Below are 21,207 nucleotides of genomic sequence, written 5' to 3'. Positions count from 1 at the left end.
CGGCTTCGTCATCCTCTGGCATCCGTCCATCTCTCGACGCTCTCTACTTCTTCCTCCTTCATTCACCTGGATCAGAATTCCGAATCGGCTTACGACAGCCTCGATGACGAAACGACCTGCACCGCATCATCTCCTTGTCGTTCTGCACGGTCTCTGGGGCTCGCCATCGCACGTCCGCTACATCGGCGAATCAGCGCTCAAGCATGCCGGACCCAAGAAGGACGGTAGAGACGCCGATGGCGTGCAGCTCAGCGTCCTCAACGCGAAACTGAACGAGTTCACCGCGACGTACGACGGAATCGACCTGTGTGCTGAGAGGGTTCTGAGCGAGATTGACGATGAGATGCGACGAATCGAGACGGAAGGCGGCAGAGTCGAGAGATTTTCGATTGTCGGGTGAGCACCGACGTTACGCAATCGTTTCCTCGCGATCGTGCGCACGGCTGAACATTGTTCGAGGTTGTTCCAGGTACTCGCTTGGTGGACTCGTCGCTCGTTACGTGCTGGGCTTGCTCGATTCGCGGTCTCCCAGCTTTTTCGACTCGGTGAAGCCAATGAACTTTGCGACGTTCGCTTCCCCTGCGATCGGCATTCCACCGTATGGGACTTTCTGGTCTGGCGTTTTCCGCTTTCTCGGCGCTCGTACGGACTTCTTCTTTGCATAGAGGCGGTCTTGTTCTGACTGGACTGTGCGCGTTCCGGTTGAAAAATAGGTCTCCTCTCTCGAACTGGCTCGCAGCTGTACGAGCACGATCGATTCCTGCCTTCCCGCTTCAATCCTTCTTCACCAGACTACTCCAAGCCCGCCCCGACGAAATCGTCGACTTCAAGCTTCTTCAGCTCGCGCAAACGGGAAAAGGCGGAACCGTTGCTCAAGATCCTCGCAGATCCTCAGTTCTGCTTCTATCGAGCGCTTACCAAATTTGAGCGAGTCGAAGTCTTTGCCAACACTGTCAATGATCGTACTGTGCCGTTTCCGACGGGCGCGTTCGAGCTGCACGATCCTGTAAGCTGCTTCAGTTCCGCTGTCACTTTGACCGCCAGCTGAGCCACTTGGATGCGCTTCTCAGTTTGCCCTCGCTCGAGCGAAGGCCAGGAAAGTGGCAGAAACTCGAGGAGACGACCCGGACGACCCCGACCTGGATCTGATTGACGGAGGTCTCGAGCTTACGCTCCACGAGGATGTACCGATCGTGTCCTCATACCGGGTTATCGCTCCGACTGCTAGCCCAAAAGTCTCCCGCAAACGGCGTTTCAACTTGCGATTACCGCTCCTCCTGCGGCCATCAACGTACCCCTTCTCGCGCCCAGTCTCGATCCTAGTCATTGCAGTGCTCCCCGTCGCTCTGCCACTGTGGACAATGATCCTTATCGGCCGATTCCTCGTTCAGGGCCGAAGCTCGCGGCGAAGAATCCGAGAATTGCGACGGTTGACGGCTGGCGAGCGCGGGCGTGAGGGTATGCTCGAGCGGGTTGGGGTCAGGCTCCAGGAAATCACCGAACAAGTCGGCACAGACAATCCCGACTACGCCGAAGATCTTTCTGGCGATGAAGCAGCAGAAACCGGCACCGGTGACGGTGATGCCGAAACGCAGTCGACCAGGTTCGAGCGCAACAACTATGGTTCGACGCTCGAGTCGACTCCCCTCACTTCGGGCTCATCGACACCAGCTTTGCTCCGAGGTGGATCCCCTCCACACGACCTTCCTCCGTCTCCTCTGGCCGAGGATTCGCTCTCGCAGGAGCACCATCCCGAAGCTCGCAAGCATTCGACAGACCCGATCTTTACCCCATCCCAGCTGTTCCAACTTCATCACCTCAATGCATTGCCTCGACTTCGCAAACACTTTGTATATCTACCCAAGTCGAGAAATTCGCACGGTGCGATCGTGCGGAGGTCTCCAGAGTTTGAACAACATCGTATCGGCGTCAAGGTGATCGACTGGTGGGCGAAGCAGTTCGTATTGTAGTACTATCATGGCTTTCTCGGTATCATTTCCAATGTCGTTGCAACGGTAATCCAAACTACAGGACCAACTAAGAGGCGCGATATCCTTCGAGCCGCTATTCCCGACTCCAGACCGGAAGCGCTTGACCGAGCATGAATCGTTCGCTCGACATACGATGATGACTCTCAGTCGTAAATGACCCGCGGAGACCTCGGAAATTGGCTGGCAGGGCAAGTCTTAGCGGGATCATTTTGAGTCGCTCAGATCCCAAGCTCAAGTGCTTCTTCTGCACGAGCGGCGGTCACCGTGTGCAGGACCTACTGGAACTGACATGTCTGATGCTTTCACTGGATTCGTCGCGCCATCTGGCCATATGGGCGAAGTTCGCTTGCTCCGAATCTCGCACATGATTCTGAAAACTTCAAGTCTAGCTCACAGACCGATCACACGTTTCACTCGCCACAAAAGACTCTCTCAAGTGACTGTAATGACTGCAACCAGAAGTAGGGAATGAATCCAGTGGTATGTATAGTGGAACGCTTCATAGCTCGCGTGAAAAAATCACAACGAAGGCGAGCTCGCTCCATCCGGTATTGGCGGTCTTTCCGACAGTATTTGGCTGGTATCGGGCTTTCTCGCGGTCATACTGCAGAAATTCGACCTCCTTGGCAGTGTGGCCTCTTACAGCTTTGCGAATGAGCCACTGCACAGTGTAAATACTGTTGAAGTCGATCGGATCTCGACCATGGGTCTGCTCGATAAGCTCCTGTGGCAGTTCTTGCTTTGACACGTGCTGGACTTTCCAATGCTCGAGGAAAACCTTTCCTGCGGTATTTTGCATGTCGATATGGTCAGCTTCTGTGCCGCTACGAGTCTAGAAAAACGGACAAACCATCGTGCGTGGTCTCGACCGTGTTTTCGGACTGTATCGGGATACCCACCGCAGGCATCTTCGTCATTCCAAGGAAGAGCTCAGACGGCCGATTGGAAGCAGTGCTGAAACGACGGGATGGTGATCCACTTGTTTCGCGCAACGAGGTTTGACGGGACAAATCCTCTTGGAACGGTTCTTCCCTTTCTGTGACTCGGGTGAAGCGGAAATGGCCAGCGGAAACCCACGAGATTCCGGTCGATTTATCCATGAGATGGTCTAGCGGGACCAGTTCAGCTCGGTTAGACCCGGGCTCAATTAGATGACTGCCGCGATTTGTGAGTAGGACTTACTGGACCTGCTGCTACCCTTGAAGTGCGACGTGAATCCGTCGTGCGACTTGGACGTCTGAAAGTCTTTCACAGGGATGAGCTGAAAGAGGAAACACATTTGCCAGTACGGATATACGTTCCGGTTGCTCTTGCTCTTGAGGAAAGTTTCGGCGCTACGAGCGATGCGTTCTACCGTTTCATGCGGCGACATGTCTTGGCAAATACAACTCTTCTCTGCCGCTTTAGACTGCCAGTCTATGACTGGGCAACACAGTCGTGTCAGCCGATCCCCAACCTTTGCACGCATTGAAAAGCATGGACTACAGACTGTTTTGCACAGTTTCCGGATCGACGAACACCCGAGGTTGCCTCTCATTCGTCCTAGACCTTGGCCTGATTTCGTCATCGGATAGGCTGGTCATCGCTCGAGAGCCAAAGAGTGCGATAGGAAGAAAAGAGAGAGCGACGAAGGACGGACCTCTTGAATCGCATGCCCGACGTCCGCGGAACGTCGCGGGTGCTCGAACCCTCACCAATTCTCGGTGTTAGTAGCTTCCGGGCCCCGGCCTGCTAAATGTTTCATATCAACGCCACCATGAGCGTGTCCAAAGTTCAGCTGCCCGTACGATTGTACAGAGCGCGAGCGAGCGAGTAGCTAAATGCAGGGAGCATGAGCGCGGCTCGCTCGAGCTGCAATGAGATACGGCTCGTCCGAAGGCTCTATCTTGACGCGTCTGACACAGTGCTCATACTGCACAGTTCCCGCTTGTCAGAAGCCTTTGAAAGAGCCGAAATTGAAGCACATCTGAGACGCGCGCGCGCGCATCGCGCATCGCTTTAGTCGACGCGTCTGACCTTGTTCAGCCCTCGGCCTCGACCTCATGGCGGAGGCACCTCCAAAAAAGGTGTTCTCGATCTTCCAGCCCAAAACGAGACCGGTCCCAAGACCAGATGAAGCAACCGAGTCGAGCCCCTCTTCACTGAACCCAGCCGACAACACGTCACAAGATCGACTGGAAGCCTCTCAAGATCCCTCGACATCACAAGGATCGTCATCTACGCGTCCTGCTACGCCGATGCTGTCGCAAGAAGGAGCGGGCATTGTCCTGGGTTCTTCGGATGATGATGCTCCAGCAGGCACTGGATCGATGTCAGAGCAGCCGCGCAAACGAGCAAGGGGACAGAAGCCAGTCAAGACAAGCAGTAAGCGCAAGGGACTGCCAAGGACGGTAGTCCTCGACTCGGACGACGATGACAACGATGTCATCGTAGTTACAGGTGGGTCGCCTCGGAAGCCCAAGAAGGGCAAGAAGAGTACAACAGGCGGGAACGATTCCAGAAAAGCCAAGAAGGCGCTCAAACCGACAGAAAGTATCGACCTTACCAACTCGCCCGTCCGCCCGAGTACCCGATTCATTCCCTCGATTTCCTCCTCCTCTTCCTCCTTCGCACCACTCTCCCAAGTATATCGTCAGGACCGTGAACGTCGTAAGGCGAGGGAAGGAATCGAGCCCAGGTGGCCAACAGCAGAAGAGCACGGTTTCTTCGTGCCAGATCCCGTTGCGGCCGAGCTTGGTGCGAAACATCGTCCCCGATACCCCGCTCGGCTGCTCGCAAACGACAAAGGCAAAGAAAAGCAAGTCGATCGCGATCAAGAGGAAGAGGAAGGATTCTTTCAGCGCTTCGCGAGATCTGTCCAAAACGAGTCGTCAGCCTCTGGACCGCACGAAGCGCATTCGCTTCCTCGCGCATCAACATCGAAAGCCCTTCCGACATATCCCTCACATCCGCTCCTGGACAGAATTGCGGCCTCGATCCGAGACAAGCTCGAGCACGCCGCGGACCGCACAGTGGAGAGCGAAATGTGGACGAGCAAGTACGGGCCGAAGAAAGCTGAGGAAATCCTCGGTCAAGTCAGCCGTACGAGCGCGATGCTGCTCAAGGAATGGATGACGGAGCTCAAGGTAGCAGAGGGCATCGCTGGTTCGTATTTTGCTTGGTTCAAAGACGTAGCCGGATTGCGCTAACGGTCGTTTTACTTTCTGTCAGATCAACATGCAAAGAAACGTCGGAGACCTATCAATCGCGGTATCGACAAAAAGAAGAAGAAGCGTCGGCGAGACGGTCTAGACGATTTCGTCGCTGGCAGTTCAGAGGACGAGGAGGACGGCATCCTGCTCGATTCGTCGGCGTTTGACCTCCTCGACGACGACATACCGTTGATGACTGCTACTGGTCACGCGTCATCGTCTTCGTCAGCATTTCGTCGCTTGACGAATCTCATTCTGTTAAGCGGACCAAGCGGTTCTGGCAAGACGGTCGCAGTTTACGCCGTTGCGCAAGAGCTGGGGTACGAGATCTTTGAAGTGAACGCTGGAATGGGGAAGAGAAGAGCGAAGGATCTCGAATCCGAAGTTGGCGATGTTGGAAGGAACCACATTGTTCGAGCATCGCCAAAGAAGCCGAACGTAAAAGACTTTTTCGCCGGCTTCAAACCGAACATCTCGAAAGCAGGTGCAAGTGCCACCATGAACGAAGGAATAGGGGAGGCTAAGTTGGGAGGACCTGCACAATCTCTGATCTTGGTCGAAGAGGCGGATGTATTATTTTCGGGCGAGGAGGATTTCTGGACTGGTTTGTCTCAACTTTCATACCAGAGCATGTAGGTTATCCGCAACTGACCAGCTTTCTGCAGGCATCCGAGCGCTTGCTGCCGAATCTCGTCGACCGATTATTCTGACTTGCACCGGTTCGCTCGCTCGTCCTCTGCATCGTTGTGATTTCAATCGCTGAACACCCAAAGTCATTTCACAGACTCGAACCTCATTCCGATCGACCAGCTTGGACTACAAAAGATTCACCTTGTGGGCGCGGATCCACGTGAACCTCTTCAAGGCCTCGAGTTTGCCAGTCCCGAAACTTCCATCGCAGTACCTTATCTCCGGCTCGTCGCACGGGCAGAAGGACATATTCTGTCGGAACAGTCGCTGCAAGAGCTGTACGACGAAAGGACGCTCTCGACTCCGAATCCAGCATGGTTGTGTCGCAATGCTCGTGAACGGCCATTGCCTCACCCCTTCAGCTCGGCAGCTCCAGCTTCAAAAGATCTCAGGAGAGCAATCATGCAGTTGCAATTCGAGCTGCAACGCGAGACCGTATCTCGAACAAGCGGCACTGATGGAGACGGACAGGACACCGGCAGCGAATTTTTCCAATCCGAGCAATCTGTCGTCGACAACATCGAAGACGATCCGGATTGGCTCGAAAGAGCGGTCAAAGCTTCTGATTCGCTCTCCTTCGCTGACGCTCAAGTCGCGAGAAGGATCGAGACCAGAATCGAGGTAAGCTTACCTAAGCCCCCCTTACCGTCTCTCGACTCTTGGACTGATGATTGATCGATACTCGCAGGATCTTGATACTGGTCCATTCACAACGTTGTCCGATCACCAACTCGGGTATCCGATTCTCGAGCCTCAGCCGAGCCATCTGGTTCGCCTCCCGTTCATGGGCCGTGAACCCGAAATGACCTCGATGATCAACCGTTTGGCATATACGATCTACCCTCGAGCTGTACGATTCTCGGACCAGGTCGATGAAAATCTCGAAGCGAAAAAGTGAAGAGTCCTTGCTCCGATGCGAAAAGAAATATCGCTGACTTTTTCCCGATTTCGGTGTTTCCATAGACTCGAGTATCTCAATCGTCTCGCCATGTTGAGTACACAATTCTTCTACGACCCAGAAGAAGATTTGTACCATCCCGGTGCTCCAATCTTGCCCAATCCTTCACTCGTGATCGATTACTTGCCCCTGTATCGACACCTGACTTCGATCGATGATGAACGAGAACGAATCGCAAACGTACCAGGTGAGAATGGGATGGTCAATGGTGTTGCCGAGGGTGGAGGTAGAGGAGCAGGAGTGAGAAGGAGTACTCGAGTGGCAGGAGGTCAAGGCAAAATCAAGATCAAACGTGAGATTGAATGGAGAACCCTCGAGGATGTCGAGTGGGTTCGCAAGAGTGGATTCTAGTGAAGGGTTGAAGAAAGCTCATGCTCTGAATTAGAGAATATGACCACCCTTTTTTGCTTTACCTTCGGAAAGCGTTACTATCTTTGCAAGGAAGCTTTATTTTCTCTTGCGCAAGAGTCTTTTGCACAACATTCTGTCTCGAGATGATTGAGACGGAAAGGAGAATCTCTTGCAATGAAACCCCTCTATGCAAAACATGTCTATCTTGTAATCCCTCTCAACAGTTCCTCGACTTGACCTCTCCTCCTCGTATCGACTCTCTGTCCATTCGTCGAATTGTAAAACGTGACAAGCTTGATCGCAACCGCTTGCAACGTTTTTGAATTGATTTTCGAGTACTGATTCGTTCGAGTTTGAGAATCGAGGTATGACGTTGGATTTGGACTAGTTGTCAACAACGTCAAAGTCTGTGTTTGATATGCCCCCACCACACCAATTGATTAGCGAAACAAGATTTGCAGGTTTCGAGAAAAAAAGATTGGCTAGATCTCCCCGAAAGAGAGATAGAGAGAGAGAGAGAATGGGTTGTGCTTACCTGATCCAATTCTGTAAATACGTCGAGTAGAGATTCGGTTTGTAACGATTTGACATGTTCGATCAACCACTTGACATCTTTTGCGAGGTACATCAATCCTTGATCTGAAATCATCCTAGGTTCCTTGTCTGTCAAATACGACTGGAAAAGAAAAAGAAGAAGAAAAAACTTTCTTTTGAATCAGCTCTGGATCGGAATTCGAATTCGAATAAAACGCGAAGAAAGAGAGTATAGAGAGAGAAAACTGACACTGAGAACCATTGAACAGTACTTCAACGCTCCTTTGTACACGTAATCTTTCGCAAACTCTGGCAGTTGGATCAAAACGCTCATCATGACTGTACTTGAGAAATCCATCAAATCCATCAAATATCCACTCGCTTCTCCAGTCGACGAGTGTGGAGGTTGTAGAGTCGTCCAAGGGTATTCAGCTTCTTCGAAGAACGAGTCCATCTTGAGTGAGATTTGAGAAATGATTCGATCTTGAGTTTGCAAGAGCGTTTGATTGAACGAAGTGAGAGAGTCCAAATGAATCGTTCCACCTCTTTGTGTAGCCCTGTTCATCAAAACGAAGCTCAACAGGAGATCGACGATTGAGTTTTCAGCCAAAGGAAAGAGTCGGTACCTGAGAGTGACGAGCAGCGTTTCGAGATCTGTACATGCAGTTTGGAAGAAGAGGACGTTGACGACGATCTGAGCCAGTTGACTAAGGTTCGAAATCGTTGCCAACCGTCTCTGAATGTTTTCAGATACTTGCTGAATCAAGAGATTGTCGAGAGCCTGTCGAAGTAGACCGAGTCAGAATCCAGGAAAAAAAGAGAGCGAGAGAGATATCGTGGGGTGTACGAACCTTTCTCAAGACATCATCAATGTCGCGATGATGTTCGGCGAATCCTTCCGAAAACTGGTAATACTGTTCGGTGAAACTCCGGATATCGATACAACACAGAGGGTACGTTTGCGAGAACGGCAACGCCAACGGGAACCCAGGGTTCGCGAGGTGTTCTTTCGACCATTCGCCTTCGACCGGTAACCAACTGACACTGACGACTTTTTCAAACTCTTCGCGATCGTTGACAATCATGGGTTGGTGATCGTCGTCGAGTACGATCTGTTCGAAATCTCCACTGAACTTGCGTTGTAAGAGTTGCGAGTACCGCGAGAAGAGCGTCAACAGGAGCGAATGGAGGGCCGCAACCGAATAACCGGAACCCTGATCGAGCTCACTGTAGTCAGCTCGAAAGGTCTCAGGAGTCAAGAGGTAAGTGAATTCACCTCGAGCGTCTGAACAAAGGTCAAGACTTTGAATTTCGTGCCGAGGAACACCTCGGGATCTTCTTCCGTTTTCAACCCTTGGTCGACAATCTCGACGACTCGTTCGCACATGCCGTCCCACAAATCTTCGACGTCTTGTTCCGACCTGAAATTGTTGGTCGTCTTCAACACGTGACTCTCGATCAGGAAGAATCCGACAATCTCTTCCAACAAGCCCGACAAGGCCGCGAGTGAGAACGGGGTGAGCGACGTCGCGGTTGAAAGGAGCAGGTACGCTTGTGCGCGGCGATCGGCCTGGTACGACAACTGGAGATCCTGGAGCAAGTCGAGGGTCGTGTAGATGTGAATGCAAATGTACAATGGTTTGAACTCGATCCGGACTTGGTCATTGTCGAGCGCATTGTCTGTCTCGTCGTGGATCTCTAGTGACGGTCAGAGCCGAGTAAAGAGACAGGATTGGAGACCAGGATTGTGAATACTGACATTCGTACCGCTCACTGACTCCGAGTTCGACGGGACCATTGATTTTGGCGAGTCGCATCGTGCCCATGTCTTTGCGCCTGCGACTGCTCCAGCGACGACCTCGCAGTTCCATGTTGTCGAGCGCGCCTTTGCCGACCGAGCGGGACGCTTCTCTCGCTTCGTACATCCAGGCTTTGAGCGACTTGGTCACGGCGTCGCGAATCGATGATCGGGTGTCGGGCAACGACGCGAGCATTTGGGACGCGAACGGGTACGCGAGGACGGGTTTCAGGTGAACCTGTTGCAGGTCGTCGAGTTGGCGCAACGCCGAGAAGAACTTGTCATCGTGGATCAAACGCTGGATCTTGCTCGAGAGGTCGAGCACGCGGAGACATGCTTGGAGCGTGTCGATCGCTTCGTCAATGTTTTGGCCGACCCTGCGCGCTTCGAGCAATTCTTTTTTCTATCGATCGAAATAAAGCGTCAGGTGATTGACAAGTAGAAAGCGAGAGAGAGAACCGGAGGGACCTTGTCGGCAACTTTGGCTCCAGACTGTTGCACGTCGTCGTTGAGTTCGACGACGCGGTGTTTGAGGCTGACGGTGCCCTGGCGCACGCGCAAGAGGGCGGATACGGACCCGACAAAGTCTTGGTAGTTGCGAGCGCAGATGTCCTCGATCTCTCGTTCCTTGTCGCGCACGAACGTCTTGAGGGCGCGGAGGTACGCGTCCTGCTGGTTCGAGCGGTGGATGTTGACGAGGATCGGTCCAAGCTGGTCGAGGTCGCCCTGGGCGGTGGGGTCGGCGACGGCGGAACTCGCGAGCGAGGCGGCAGGCGCGTCGGAAGTGGTCGAGGTGAGGGTCGACGAGGCCGAGAACAGGAACAACTGTTGCAGCTGCTGGTTGATCTCGGCCTGAGTGAACTTGGGACGGCGCGAGCGGGAGGCCATCTGCGAGATGAGGCCAGTCGGAGGTGGGGTTTACGCCCGATTCGACCGCGACACGAGCGGTTCACGTTGCTCTCTGGATCGGATCGAGCCCAAGGGTTTTTGCCCCACGTGGGCCAGCAAGCGAACCGAGTCGCGCGAGTAAGTTTGTCGGTGCCGCCGTGCAAGAGTGGAGCCGCTTTGAAACGCGTTTGATCAACCGTTCGCTTCCCTCGCCCTCGCCCACTCTCGTAACGCCATGGACAGTCATCACGGCGACGGTGACGGCGACTTCTCGAGCTCGGTCGCGTGGGACTCGCCTGCGGATCCATCGTCCTCGTCGTCGCATCAACCCGCAGCCGCTGGACCCTCGCACTCGTACTCGGCCTACGAGCATACCGCCACGGCAACCGTAAACCCAGATCGCAATGCGAGTCGGTTCAGCGCAGTGCACGTGCTCGATGGCAAAACCGAACTCGAAGGCACGTCCGACATGTTCGTCTCGTACCTCGTCACCGCCGAGACCGACCTCGCCTCGTTCCACTCGACGAAACCTTCGAGTCGTCGCCGCTACCAGGACTTTGTCTTCCTGCGTCACGCCCTCGTCAAAGACTTTCAGGCCTGCGTCGTACCCCCCTTGCCCGACAAGCATCGCATGGGTCAGCTTGCTCTCTTCCACAACTCTTCTCCCTTGCAGCCTCACGATCGTCTCTCCTTTCCGATAGAATATGTCGTTGGAGACCGCTTCAGTCCCGACTTTATCGAACGCAGACGTATCGAGCGAGTTTATATCCTCGTTCAATCTCTCAATCAGGCTACTGACCGACGTTCCATTCAACAGCCTCGAGCGATTCTTGCAACGAGTCGCGAGACATCCGAAACTGTCGAGAACGGTCCTCTTTCAAAACTTTCTCGAATCAACCGAATGGGTACGTCGTCACCTTTGTCATTGTGAGCGTTGTACTGAAACCATGTTTTTGGTAGAACGTGTACAAACACAAACACTCGGCACAAGCATCCTCCGCCGCGTCGTCATCGTCCGCAGCTGAAGAGTCACACGGACTGCTCGACAACTTGTCCGACACGCTCCTGAACGCGTTCTCGAAACTCAAGAAACCGGACGAACGCTTCACCGCGATTCGACAGTACCTCGACTCGTTCGAGGAAGGACTCGGGTCGATCGAACGGTTGGGGTCGAGGTCCCGAGGTCGATTGAACGATCTCAGTCAGGACTACGAAGACCTCGCCGTATCGGTTCAAGGACTCGGGTACCTCGAATCGGGGATCACGGAACCTCTTATGCGGTTCGAACGCAGTTTGGTCGACATGTCGACTTCGCTCAAACTCAGTTCGACTTCGAGTTCGAGTGATCTTGTCGAACATTTGCATTCGTTGTTGGCGTACTCGCACGCGTTCAAAGGGGTCCTCAAATCGAGAGATCAGAAACAGTTGGATTTCGAGGAACTGAGTAGTTACTTGAGCAATGTCGTCACGGAACGAGACCGCATCGCCGGAGGGTATGGGTACGGGTTGGGCCTGTCGAGTTACTTCAAAGACAAACTCGAAGGACTGAAAGGGGGCGAGACCGACATGAGCAAAGCGGCGAGGTTGCAACGACTCGACCACAAGATCAAAGAGGTAAACATTTGGCTTTACCTCATGTGATTTCCGTCCGAGCTGACGTTACTCCAATCACGGATAGTTGCAAGACGCCGTATTGGCGTCGCAACAGACTTCGACCGCGTTCAACGATTCGGTACTCGAGGAACACGAAACGTTCCGGACGATAAAGCGGCACGAGATGAAACAGTTACTCGGAGACTATGCGAAAGGACAGATCGAGTTTCAGAAGAAGGTTTTGCAGAGTTGGGACAAGTCAGTCTACAATCTCGGTTTACTTCTCTCGCGCGAGACGACAGCTGACGCGAGATTTTGCGTGATTCCCCCCCTTGTTTTTTACCTTCGCAGAACAATCCCATTCATTCAGAAAATCCATGTTGAAGCTTGAACAACGATCTTTGGATTCTTGTCCTGTACTTGTCGTGTGCCTCTCTACCTGAACTGTTCTATGTCTCTTTTTTTTCGAAGGGAGCTTCCTTTCCAACATGTTGAAAACGCTTTTGTTCTTTGAGACCATAACATTACGCCCCGAGCAAGTTGTTCTAATAAATAATTCAACTTCGTCATCGCTTTAATTGTCTCATCTTTCAGAAATCCCGATTTCGTCCCCCGCCATCTTCCGACTTTGTCTAGAACCTAGGGCGCGTCTGGGAGGGAAGCATTCACCCATCAAGAAGCAAGATGCAAGGAGAAGCTTCTCATGGACACCTCGCAGGCTTCTCACCACGACAATCATCGTACCTTCGAATCTCACCGACTCTCGTCTTGCAACTGATCCTCTATCTCGAACCTCACCATGTCGAATGGATGAACGTGAGTGTCTCTTGTCTTCGACGCACCAAGAAGGGGGAAGGACTGAACCAGTGAATCTCGATGAAACACAGGTTGGCGTGTTTGAAAGGATCCTCGTCGCGTTGAAAGATCGGATCCCGATCAAGATTCAGCAAGAAGACATCACGAACCGGTATCACAAGTCTGGATCAGGTCCGAAACACAAGGACAAAGTCGACGTGTTTAGAGGCAGTTGCGTTTTTCTCTCCCCTCCCCCTTCTTTACGGACTTCGAGGCTCACAACGAAACACAAATTGGAAATGCAGCGGATTATCAAATGGCGTTCTTTTTCCGCAAGACGAATGACAAACATGTAGTCTTGCTCAAAGCGAGTTTACTTCAAACTGGGATTTTTCCTCATCTTGGTTCTTTCTTTGAGCAAGTAGGGCTGATCAGGGGTTTTTCGTCAAAAACGACAGGAAAAACATTTACACTACGTCACTAGCGATCCAGCAACCCATTCACGTCGTGCTCAAACTCGTGATCCTGCCGCCACCTCGAGAGGACAGAATCAGTTCGAGAACCCTTACTCTCCTCCTCCTTCTCTTCCAGAACTACATCCTTCGAAACCTGTGTCCGAATCGCATGTACCTCGAGCGCGATCAGAAGATGATGAAGAAGATGCGTTGGGAATGATGGGACCGCCTCGTCGAACGAAACGTCAGAAACGACTTCCTCGAGGATCAGACGATTCTTCCATCCCTCTCACCCAACAAGAAGAAGAGCAAGGAGAACAAGGAGAAGAAACTCTCGATCCTCTGATTACGAAGAGGTTGGGGGAAGAAAGTCTTGGGGATGCAGCAGATGAGGACGACACGTTGTTGCGACAAGTTAAACCGGAACCGATCGATGAAGATCCTTTGGCGATTCTGAGCGAAGCGACTTCTCGAACAGACGATCAAGACGGGAGACCACTGTTCCGAAGAGAAGAGGAACAGAGTCAAACCCCATTCGCTCCTCTGGAAGAAGAAGAGGCGGAACCCACAGACGTCAAGCCTCAACTGCGCGTCACATGTATGTCTTCACTTCCTACCGACCTCGTTTCGAATTCGAACCAATTGGTTCCAATGAGACCCGAACAGATCAAAAATTCGAAATCTTCAACCGTTCGCTCGTCGTCATGTAATTTGGGTTTCTCCCCTCTCTTCACGTTTTTCATGAATGCCTTTCTGAAGCTTGTGGTTTTGCCATCGTCTTTGTCTTTACCCAGTGTCGAACCTTACCCAGCTCTACCTCTCAATCGCGCCTCTCAAACTCCAAGGCCAAACTTTATGAACACGGAGATTCGACAATTGTCAGCATCGGTTCAACCTGGAGGATCTGGAAGGTACTCGACGACCCCGTTTGATCGTACCGGGGATCAAGATTATGTCGGAGGGGACGATCCCAATCGCAGTACGAGCAGTGTCGCGTTCTCGAGAGCTGGAACGTTGAGCATGACTCCCGTACCTCAAATGCGGAGAGGAGGAGGAGGAAGAGGAGGTAGTCTCTTCAGGAGGAGTGAGACAACTCCACTTGAAGACAGTAGGTCAACTGTCGGCGCCGACGACGAGGACAGTGATCAACGGTTGAGGGAATTGAGAGAGATGAGTGAAATTTTCAGGGATGGAGGTCATTTGCTCGCAACTGCTGCGAGCGGGAACAAGGGCGACGAAAGTCGAGACGAGGACATTGACAGCGATGAGGATTTGCCTACGGTAGACGAACTGTTGCAGAGGAAGAAATGAAAAGCAGTCCAATCACAACGGCGATAAAACGAGACTTGGCGATTGGCACAAACTTGATATCTACGAGACAGATAAAGCTGGAAACCGAACAAAAATTGATAGAGAGTAAAACGTCCGTGGTAGAAGAGGGGAAGAAACAAGACCGTCGAGACAAGCGCCAGTTCAACCTTCGAACGCTTTCGCTCGCTCGAGAATTGAAGAAGAAGTAGAAGAAGAAATCGGTCGCGGAGCTCTCGCGCCTCGCAGCCTTCCACTAGCCCCCGAAGCTCCTGTGCCGCCTTCTTCCCGCTTGGACTGGACCGAGGATCGTTTGAGCGAGGTCGACGAACTGAGCGGTTTGTCAGCGCCTTCATCGGTGACAGTGGAAGCGGCAGGGGCCTGGTTGAGAGGCGCGTCCTCGTCCTCGACCGGCGGTACGAATGGTGTTTCCGTGGCGGGTCCTTCTCCTCGTTGTAATTGACTGAGTTCCGGTTTCTCATCTTCGACCTTGACGGCTTCAGCCAGGGCCGGAGTCTCCACGTCTTGATCCTTTGGGAAGGCACTCGCGCTTTCAAGTGGACTCGCGGCATACGCTTGACCCGATCCTTGCTGTACAAGCGGCACCGGCGGCGCCAAATCGTGCGTGTTGACGTTCAATGCCGTCTTGGACGGAACTTCGGGAGCTGAAGGCGCAGGTGGAGAAGGCAAACCTTGCTGTAACCGTTCCTGCTGCTGCTGGTGAAAGAGGACCGCGTTCGCTTGGTCGAGATCGACAGACTCTCGTGTGGCCAACCCCAAGTTCGTACGCGAAACTCGAACGTCGATAGGTTTCGTGCGTTGTCGACGGGCTTTGTACCTGCACGTCTCAACGCTTCATCGCGTCAGTCGATCGTGCACCCAACGAGGCCGTCTTGTCTCGAACTGCTTACCTCTCTTCTCGGTCTTTCTGCGCAACCGCTTCGATCTCTTTGAGCAGATCTTCTCCCCCGACGAGAAGTTCTCGGACGACGATCGAAGGGAGCTTGTCGTCGAGCGTGAGAGCAGTTTCGTGTTTGGGGCGAATGAGCGGTCGAGCGAGCGAGAGAGACAGCTTCGAGCGGTATGTCTCGCGCGAATCGCTCGCATCCGATGTCGGTTCGAGGGCTACGAGCGGGTAGACAGACTCGAGGAGCGCACGTAAAGTCTCAAAGTGGACCGAGGGCAGCTTGCCGAGTGTTTTTACAAGGCCTTCTCGGTCGACACCGTGCCCATCGCTTGAACCCGAGATCCTGCCCGGAATTGATGCTCTGAGCTCGTCGTACAACGCAAAAGTGATGACCGGAACCTCGAGCTCGAGCAACCACAATTTGACAACGGAACACAGGGTCGGCAGATCGAAGGACTCGAGGAGACTTGAGAGTTCCGATTCGGGCAGGCTCAAATTGGAGGACGTGTTGAGGAGCGATCGAAGTGTATGCTGATTCGACAGCGGCGTCTCGTAGATCCAACATTTGCGACGTTCTGATTTTCATATAGCGATGAGTAACCTAGCTCAAACGGGTACATCAGGTAACTACTCACCGTCGTGATCATCAACTTTGCCAATCCTTGTCGCGATCTCAGCAAGCAGGACCCGCAAGACTTTGGGCACGGCGCCTCCATCTTTGTCAAGGTTTGTCTCGTCAAATTTCCTCAAATCAATTCCGAACGCGTGGGTGTAAGGCTCGGAATAATGCGACGCAAATTGAATCGGACGAGGTTGGAATGAGCCGGTGCTGCTCCGCCAGCACACCTCTGATCAGCTACTTGTTCTGGTCCACGACCAGCGCGAACTTACCGGCGACGCTCAATGAGCAACTTCAAGTCTTTCTCGGTTTGAACCAAGTCGAGGGTCTGTTGCACACGGTCATGACTCGCGACAACCGACTTTGGCACATTCGAGATGACCGAATGGAACGACTTGAGGACGGAAGTGGCAGCGCGCAGACGATCCGATTCGCAGTGCTGGAGGTAAGGGAGATGGGTCGACAATAGCTCCTCGAGGGTCAAGCTGGAATCGCATCGCAAAGTTAGCGGTCAGTACTCGCTTGAGATACAGATAAATCGAGCGGGTACAGACCGGAGCGAATCGAGAGCCTGCACGGCGAGCTTGTACCGTTCTTCAGAGACTTCAACCTCCTTGCGAGTCTTGATGTACCGCTCTTCACCGGATTGAGGTCCAGTCACTTTTGACAACAGCGAAGTGAACCTGCTCCCAATCAAAGTCAGCATCCTGCAAGCGGTCGGGCAGCGATAACAGCGCGAGCTTACTTGGTCTTGCTGAAATCAAGTGCGGCTTTCACGTTCTTGTCCTCCATGAGTTTCTCAACTTTCCATCCTTGCTCTCCACTACCTTCTCCGGTTCTGGCATCTGTCGAGGCGCTCTCCGGACGGGACTGCGAAGCAGCCCGATTCCTTCGGACGGTAAGGGCTCTGCCGAGAGCCGCGACGACAGATCCACCGGTTGCGCCTGACCGATCGATAAAGTCCTCATCTTCGTCCCCGTGATCGATAGGAAACAGTCCGTCGTCGGATCCTTCGCCGTCCTGGTCTGGCCGTTTCTTGCGATTGAGGCCGAGCGCTGCGGTCGATTTTGACGGTGTCAGGGGCAATGAGGTGTTGTTCTGATCAATCTCGAACGGTCTTGGCGGCAGTACAACCGGAGCCACTTTGCGAACCTCGTCGCCCGAACCTGAACTCGCTTCACCCGCGCTCGAAACCGATCGCATCAAGGCTTCTTTCCCGCGGACAAATTCGAGTTCGTCCTCGAGTTCGTCGAGTTGTCGGCACTTGTCGCCGTACGTCTCGCGCCATTTCTCGACTGTCGCTTTCTCTTTCTCCCATGCGACCAACGCTTGCTCGACTTGGGTCCTTGAGCTTTCAATGCGAGACTCGTGAGCCGCAGACCATCTTGAGAATGGTTGATACACGGCATGCTAAGAAATGGAACAGATGTTCAGCCGAAGACGGCACGATCAGCGCCGGAGCGAAACCGGACCGATGTTGCTTACGTTGAGCTCGTCTGCAGTTCGCTGCCTGAGTTTCGATTCTCCAACGAGGCTGGTCAATGTTGCCTCGAACGCCATCCGAAGAGACGAGCCATCGTCTATCAGGCGAGAAGGCGCGAGCGAGAGGGTTCGAGCGGGTACGTGTGGTCAGCATTGAGACCCGATTCGGCAGCCGGGACCACCAGCGAAATTGAAGAAGAGTCAGACCTACCGCTTGCGAATCCATCTCGTCTCAAAGCGGGCGGAAGGAGCTGCCGAGCAATCAACCGCTCCAACTCGATCCTCGCGAGGACGGTCTCGAGAATCTCGTCAGACTGGACGATGCCCGCTTGCAATGCCGAGTACACCGATCTGTATCCCGTACGGTAGTCGGTCGACCAGAACTGGGCGTGAGAAGGGGTGTGAGCAGTTGACAACGTTCGTGTGGGGTCGTGATCTGCCGAAAGATGAGCCTTACCGAGTTGGAGAACGTTGGAGGCAGGGTCACTGCAGTATGAACCTGTGTAGGCTCGGCCATCAGTCAGGGGCAGGTGGGCTTCAGCGCGCAGAGATGTTGGAAGAAGCTCCCCGTTTCTGATGAGGGCGCTGCATCTCTTTCATCTCTTGCTGCGGAATTCTTTTCCGCGCGGCTCCTTCAAGCGAGTCCACCAGTACACGAAATGTATCGCATATTCATGCTCGTCTCGAATCGGGTCGTGGAAAAGAGAATCTTGATGTCTTGGAATTTCCAGCTCGAATTTGTATTATAACTATTCACTATTCATACTGTAAGGCTTTTCCTCTCAATTTGCCGCCCATCTCGAGCAAGCATCTTCGAAGCGCACAAGTCATTCATTGGGGGGTCCTGACTGTTGATCGGGTTTGTATCACCCCGACGCTGAAGATTGTATTTCGGCAGCTTCCAGCTGTGATACTTGGCGACAGCTCGAGTATGTTTGTGACACCCATGTACCCCACAAACCAACTTATAAGATCCGCAACGGTCCGTGTTTTCTTGTCGATTACAGCTGTCTCTATTTAAGCAGAGCCCCCAGGCCCCAAGTCGGGGGTTTCAGTCTTTTAGACGCCAGGCTTAATCGTATGCCTGCCTATTGGTGACTGCAACGCCGCGAGGGAAAGCCTTACAAGCTGACGCCAGTACTAGTGCTCACGACGAACTGGATGTCGTTGTGCTCGGGTCACGCTGGGCCAACCGCCGAAGAACGCCATCCGGCGGCAGTGTGGCAAGCATCGCACCTGTGTCAATGTTCAGGGACTCAGTAGGTACTCAAATCGCTGCTGTCCACGAGCTTCGTGCAAGGGTGCGTGCTTTCGAGCGTCAGCACAAACAGGCACTCGAAAGCTTCGATTTCCTCGGCATCAATTGCGAGGTCCCTGCGTCGCGAACTGCGCCGAATGAAAAAACCCAAAGTATCACACCTCCGATCACTGCACGTGAGCCATACAGTAGGCTGCTTTCATCTCGGTGGTAGCGAAAATTAAAATTAAAAGATCGCGTCTGACTCTTATCGCCGACATTCTCTCGCCCGAGGTTCTTCCGGTCCGACATCGAGCTGTCATAGCTACGCAGAACAACCTTACCAATCGTTCACCCAAGCGGATCGAGTTCGCGTCCAGATTTGAATGCCCGTTGGTACCGCAACTCGTCATTTGACATTCCGAGGAGTCCAAATCCCCAAGACTGCTCTCGTCTCTTCCGTTCGCTCCCACTCCTCGCTCTCACCTTCCGCATCGCTCGGCACCGCATCCCGCGTCGTCTCGTCCCGACTTCACGCCCCTGGTCGGACATCTCGATTTCCCCAACCCCAGCACCGCTCTTTCACCATGACGACCGCTCCTCAATCCAACTGCACCGACCTGCTGCGCGGCATCCTCGACTCGAACGAGACGTACGCTGCCGCGTTCGCCCAGGCCGACCCGACGCTACTCAAGAAGCTGCAGAAGGGCCAGAGTCCGCGCATCTTCTGGTTGGGCTGCTCCGACTCGCGTGTGAGCGCTGAACTGTGAGTCGTCTCTTTGAGCCATATACGGAGCTTGAGCTGCATCGAACGACCTGCTGAACGCTTGTCTCGTCTTTCCGTTCTCGCTTTCCCCCTGTTCCCCCACCCCGTATTCCTCGGTCATCGCAATAGCTCGACCGGTGTCGCTCCTGGTTCCATCTTTGTCCACGTGAGTGTACTGTTCTGTCTGTTCCACTGTGCACAACCTGACCCGCTTTTCTCTTGCTTGTTGGGCAGCGCAACATTGCCCAATGTTTCCACCCGGGGGATCTCTCGGCCTCGGCAGCACTCGCGTACGCAGTGCACGTCCTCAAGGTTGAAGCGATCATTGTCTGCGGTACGCTACCCGTCTCTTTGGGTTGATACTTCTGTGCTCATGTAGGGGAGCTGGGTTTCTTAGGTCACACTGGTTGCGGAGGTGTTCGAGCCGGTATGCAAGCCGCTCTCGACTCGAAAGAACAAGGTGACAGCCTGCCCGTTCCCGAACCTGGATCTGTGGCCGAAATCATCTCGAAATGGATCGCACCTGTACGCATATCGAATTTCCTGCACTCTGTTTCTCAACAACGCTCAGCAGATTCTGACTTGACATATTCTTGGGAAATCAAAACAACGACAAACAAACAGATCAAGTCTCTGGCTTCGAATCAGATCTCCTCGCAACCGGGAGCGAAGGACCCTCTCGACAACTTGTCGCTCGCCGAATTGACCGACAACCATGTCGCTTCGACGGTCAAGAACGTGGCCGAATCGGACATTGTTCAACAAGCGTGGAAGGAAGGCAGGGAATTGAGTGTACATGGATGGGTGTACCACGTCGGATCGGCGAAACTGAGGGATCTCGACGTTGGATTCAAAGGAGGTACGTCTTTTGCTTCTTCTTGTCTTTTTCGACGGGTGCACGAGATTGACTTTGACTGTTGTGATTTTTTCAAGTTGGTGTCAAGGCCGACAGTCTGTCGCGTCCTTCGTCTTACGCTCAATCGGAACCCAAGGAAGAATGAGCAGAGGAGCCAACATGATGTTCTCTTGGTATCTTGATAATAGAAGTGACAGCGTGGCAACAAGAATTAATTTAAAGGGGACGATCCTGTTCTCACAAGAACACAGTATTGGCAAGCAAAGCGAACCAGTGTAGTTTTCGCTTTGAAAAACGATCAGAGAGTAAAAGAGCCAACACGAGATCTCTCGATGATATGCCAAGGAATTTGAGTTGAAAATACTTCATTACTTCATTAATGATTTAGGAAAAGAAGAGAAAGAGGGAGTGACTGAGGAGAGAGGAAATCGATCGGCAAAAGTGAGAAGGGAGGAAAAAAAAGGGGAGGCGAGAGGCAGAGAGGAAAAAAGGACGGAAAACACAAGCAAAGAAAGAGAAATGACAGGGAACAGAGTCATAGGGAGTAGCAGATCAAGGATGCAAATGGGAAAAGAGAAAAGAGGGAAAGGGAGATTGTGTAAAGAAAGGGTACAGAGAAGCACAAAATTAGAGGCAGATGGAAAGGGAATGATAGGACGAAGGAGGAAAGATAGACAGAGGGATAGACAGACACGGAAACTTGAATGATTCGAGTGTTACTAACCAGGAATCGTCAAGTAAGGTGGAGAGGGCAAAACCCAAAAACACAGAGCGGCGGAACAGACAGT

At 53.0% G+C, this 21,207-nt stretch overlaps 7 protein-coding genes across 7 annotated transcripts; 5 read left to right on the top strand and 2 right to left on the bottom strand.

Annotated features, from left to right (window-relative positions):
* Positions 1 to 103: 103 nt before the first annotated feature.
* On the top strand, positions 104 to 1,970 carry JCM15063_003611 (lipase ROG1 family protein; the record flags this gene model as incomplete). The annotated part of the gene is made up of 4 exons (XM_076675532.1): positions 104 to 396; positions 470 to 642; positions 714 to 1,006; positions 1,071 to 1,970. The coding sequence occupies 4 exons, from the start codon at positions 104 to 106 to the stop codon at positions 1,968 to 1,970; spliced, it is 1,659 nt and encodes a 552-aa protein (XP_076537616.1).
* A 2,063-nt stretch (positions 1,971 to 4,033) lies between these two features.
* On the top strand, positions 4,034 to 7,181 carry JCM15063_003610 (uncharacterized protein; the record flags this gene model as incomplete). Its single annotated transcript, XM_076675531.1, has 6 exons — positions 4,034 to 5,135; positions 5,202 to 5,786; positions 5,848 to 5,901; positions 5,967 to 6,493; positions 6,561 to 6,766; positions 6,836 to 7,181. The coding sequence occupies 6 exons, from the start codon at positions 4,034 to 4,036 to the stop codon at positions 7,179 to 7,181; spliced, it is 2,820 nt and encodes a 939-aa protein (XP_076537615.1).
* Positions 7,182 to 7,381: 200 nt separating this feature from the next.
* Positions 7,382 to 10,401, bottom strand: SEC15 (Rab GTPase-binding exocyst subunit SEC15; the record flags this gene model as incomplete). Its single annotated transcript, XM_076675530.1, has 8 exons — positions 7,382 to 7,588; positions 7,717 to 7,857; positions 7,966 to 8,272; positions 8,342 to 8,496; positions 8,567 to 8,929; positions 8,992 to 9,395; positions 9,475 to 9,916; positions 9,982 to 10,401. The coding sequence occupies 8 exons, from the start codon at positions 10,399 to 10,401 to the stop codon at positions 7,382 to 7,384; spliced, it is 2,439 nt and encodes an 812-aa protein (XP_076537614.1).
* A 235-nt stretch (positions 10,402 to 10,636) lies between these two features.
* SNX4 (Snx4p) lies at positions 10,637 to 12,385 on the top strand (the record flags this gene model as incomplete). Its single annotated transcript, XM_076675529.1, has 6 exons — positions 10,637 to 11,036; positions 11,103 to 11,157; positions 11,219 to 11,306; positions 11,362 to 12,015; positions 12,080 to 12,252; positions 12,346 to 12,385. The coding sequence occupies 6 exons, from the start codon at positions 10,637 to 10,639 to the stop codon at positions 12,383 to 12,385; spliced, it is 1,410 nt and encodes a 469-aa protein (XP_076537613.1).
* Positions 12,386 to 12,678: 293 nt separating this feature from the next.
* JCM15063_003607 (uncharacterized protein) lies at positions 12,679 to 14,555 on the top strand (the record flags this gene model as incomplete). Its single annotated transcript, XM_076675528.1, has 6 exons — positions 12,679 to 12,810; positions 12,882 to 13,020; positions 13,095 to 13,156; positions 13,248 to 13,842; positions 13,911 to 13,950; positions 14,039 to 14,555. The coding sequence occupies 6 exons, from the start codon at positions 12,679 to 12,681 to the stop codon at positions 14,553 to 14,555; spliced, it is 1,485 nt and encodes a 494-aa protein (XP_076537612.1).
* A 162-nt stretch (positions 14,556 to 14,717) lies between these two features.
* On the bottom strand, positions 14,718 to 18,077 carry RGD2 (GTPase-activating protein RGD2; the record flags this gene model as incomplete). Its single annotated transcript, XM_076675527.1, has 9 exons — positions 14,718 to 15,390; positions 15,464 to 16,034; positions 16,095 to 16,288; positions 16,351 to 16,563; positions 16,633 to 16,761; positions 16,824 to 17,488; positions 17,564 to 17,658; positions 17,772 to 17,943; positions 18,018 to 18,077. The coding sequence occupies 9 exons, from the start codon at positions 18,075 to 18,077 to the stop codon at positions 14,718 to 14,720; spliced, it is 2,772 nt and encodes a 923-aa protein (XP_076537611.1).
* A 1,307-nt stretch (positions 18,078 to 19,384) lies between these two features.
* Positions 19,385 to 20,564, top strand: JCM15063_003605 (uncharacterized protein; the record flags this gene model as incomplete). The annotated part of the gene is made up of 6 exons (XM_076675526.1): positions 19,385 to 19,563; positions 19,693 to 19,729; positions 19,798 to 19,897; positions 19,961 to 20,088; positions 20,188 to 20,422; positions 20,497 to 20,564. 6 exons carry the CDS (start codon positions 19,385 to 19,387, stop codon positions 20,562 to 20,564), a joined length of 747 nt encoding a protein of 248 aa, XP_076537610.1.
* Between the last annotated feature and the right edge of the window lie 643 nt (positions 20,565 to 21,207).

Source organism: Sporobolomyces koalae (assembly GCF_050403365.1).
Source record: "Sporobolomyces koalae JCM15063 DNA, S_koalae_JCM15063T_v1_ctg1, whole genome shotgun sequence".
Taxonomy (NCBI): domain Eukaryota; kingdom Fungi; phylum Basidiomycota; class Microbotryomycetes; order Sporidiobolales; family Sporidiobolaceae; genus Sporobolomyces; species Sporobolomyces koalae.
Note: the sequence above shows the minus strand (reverse complement) of the source record. Positions and strands in the feature narration are given on the sequence as shown.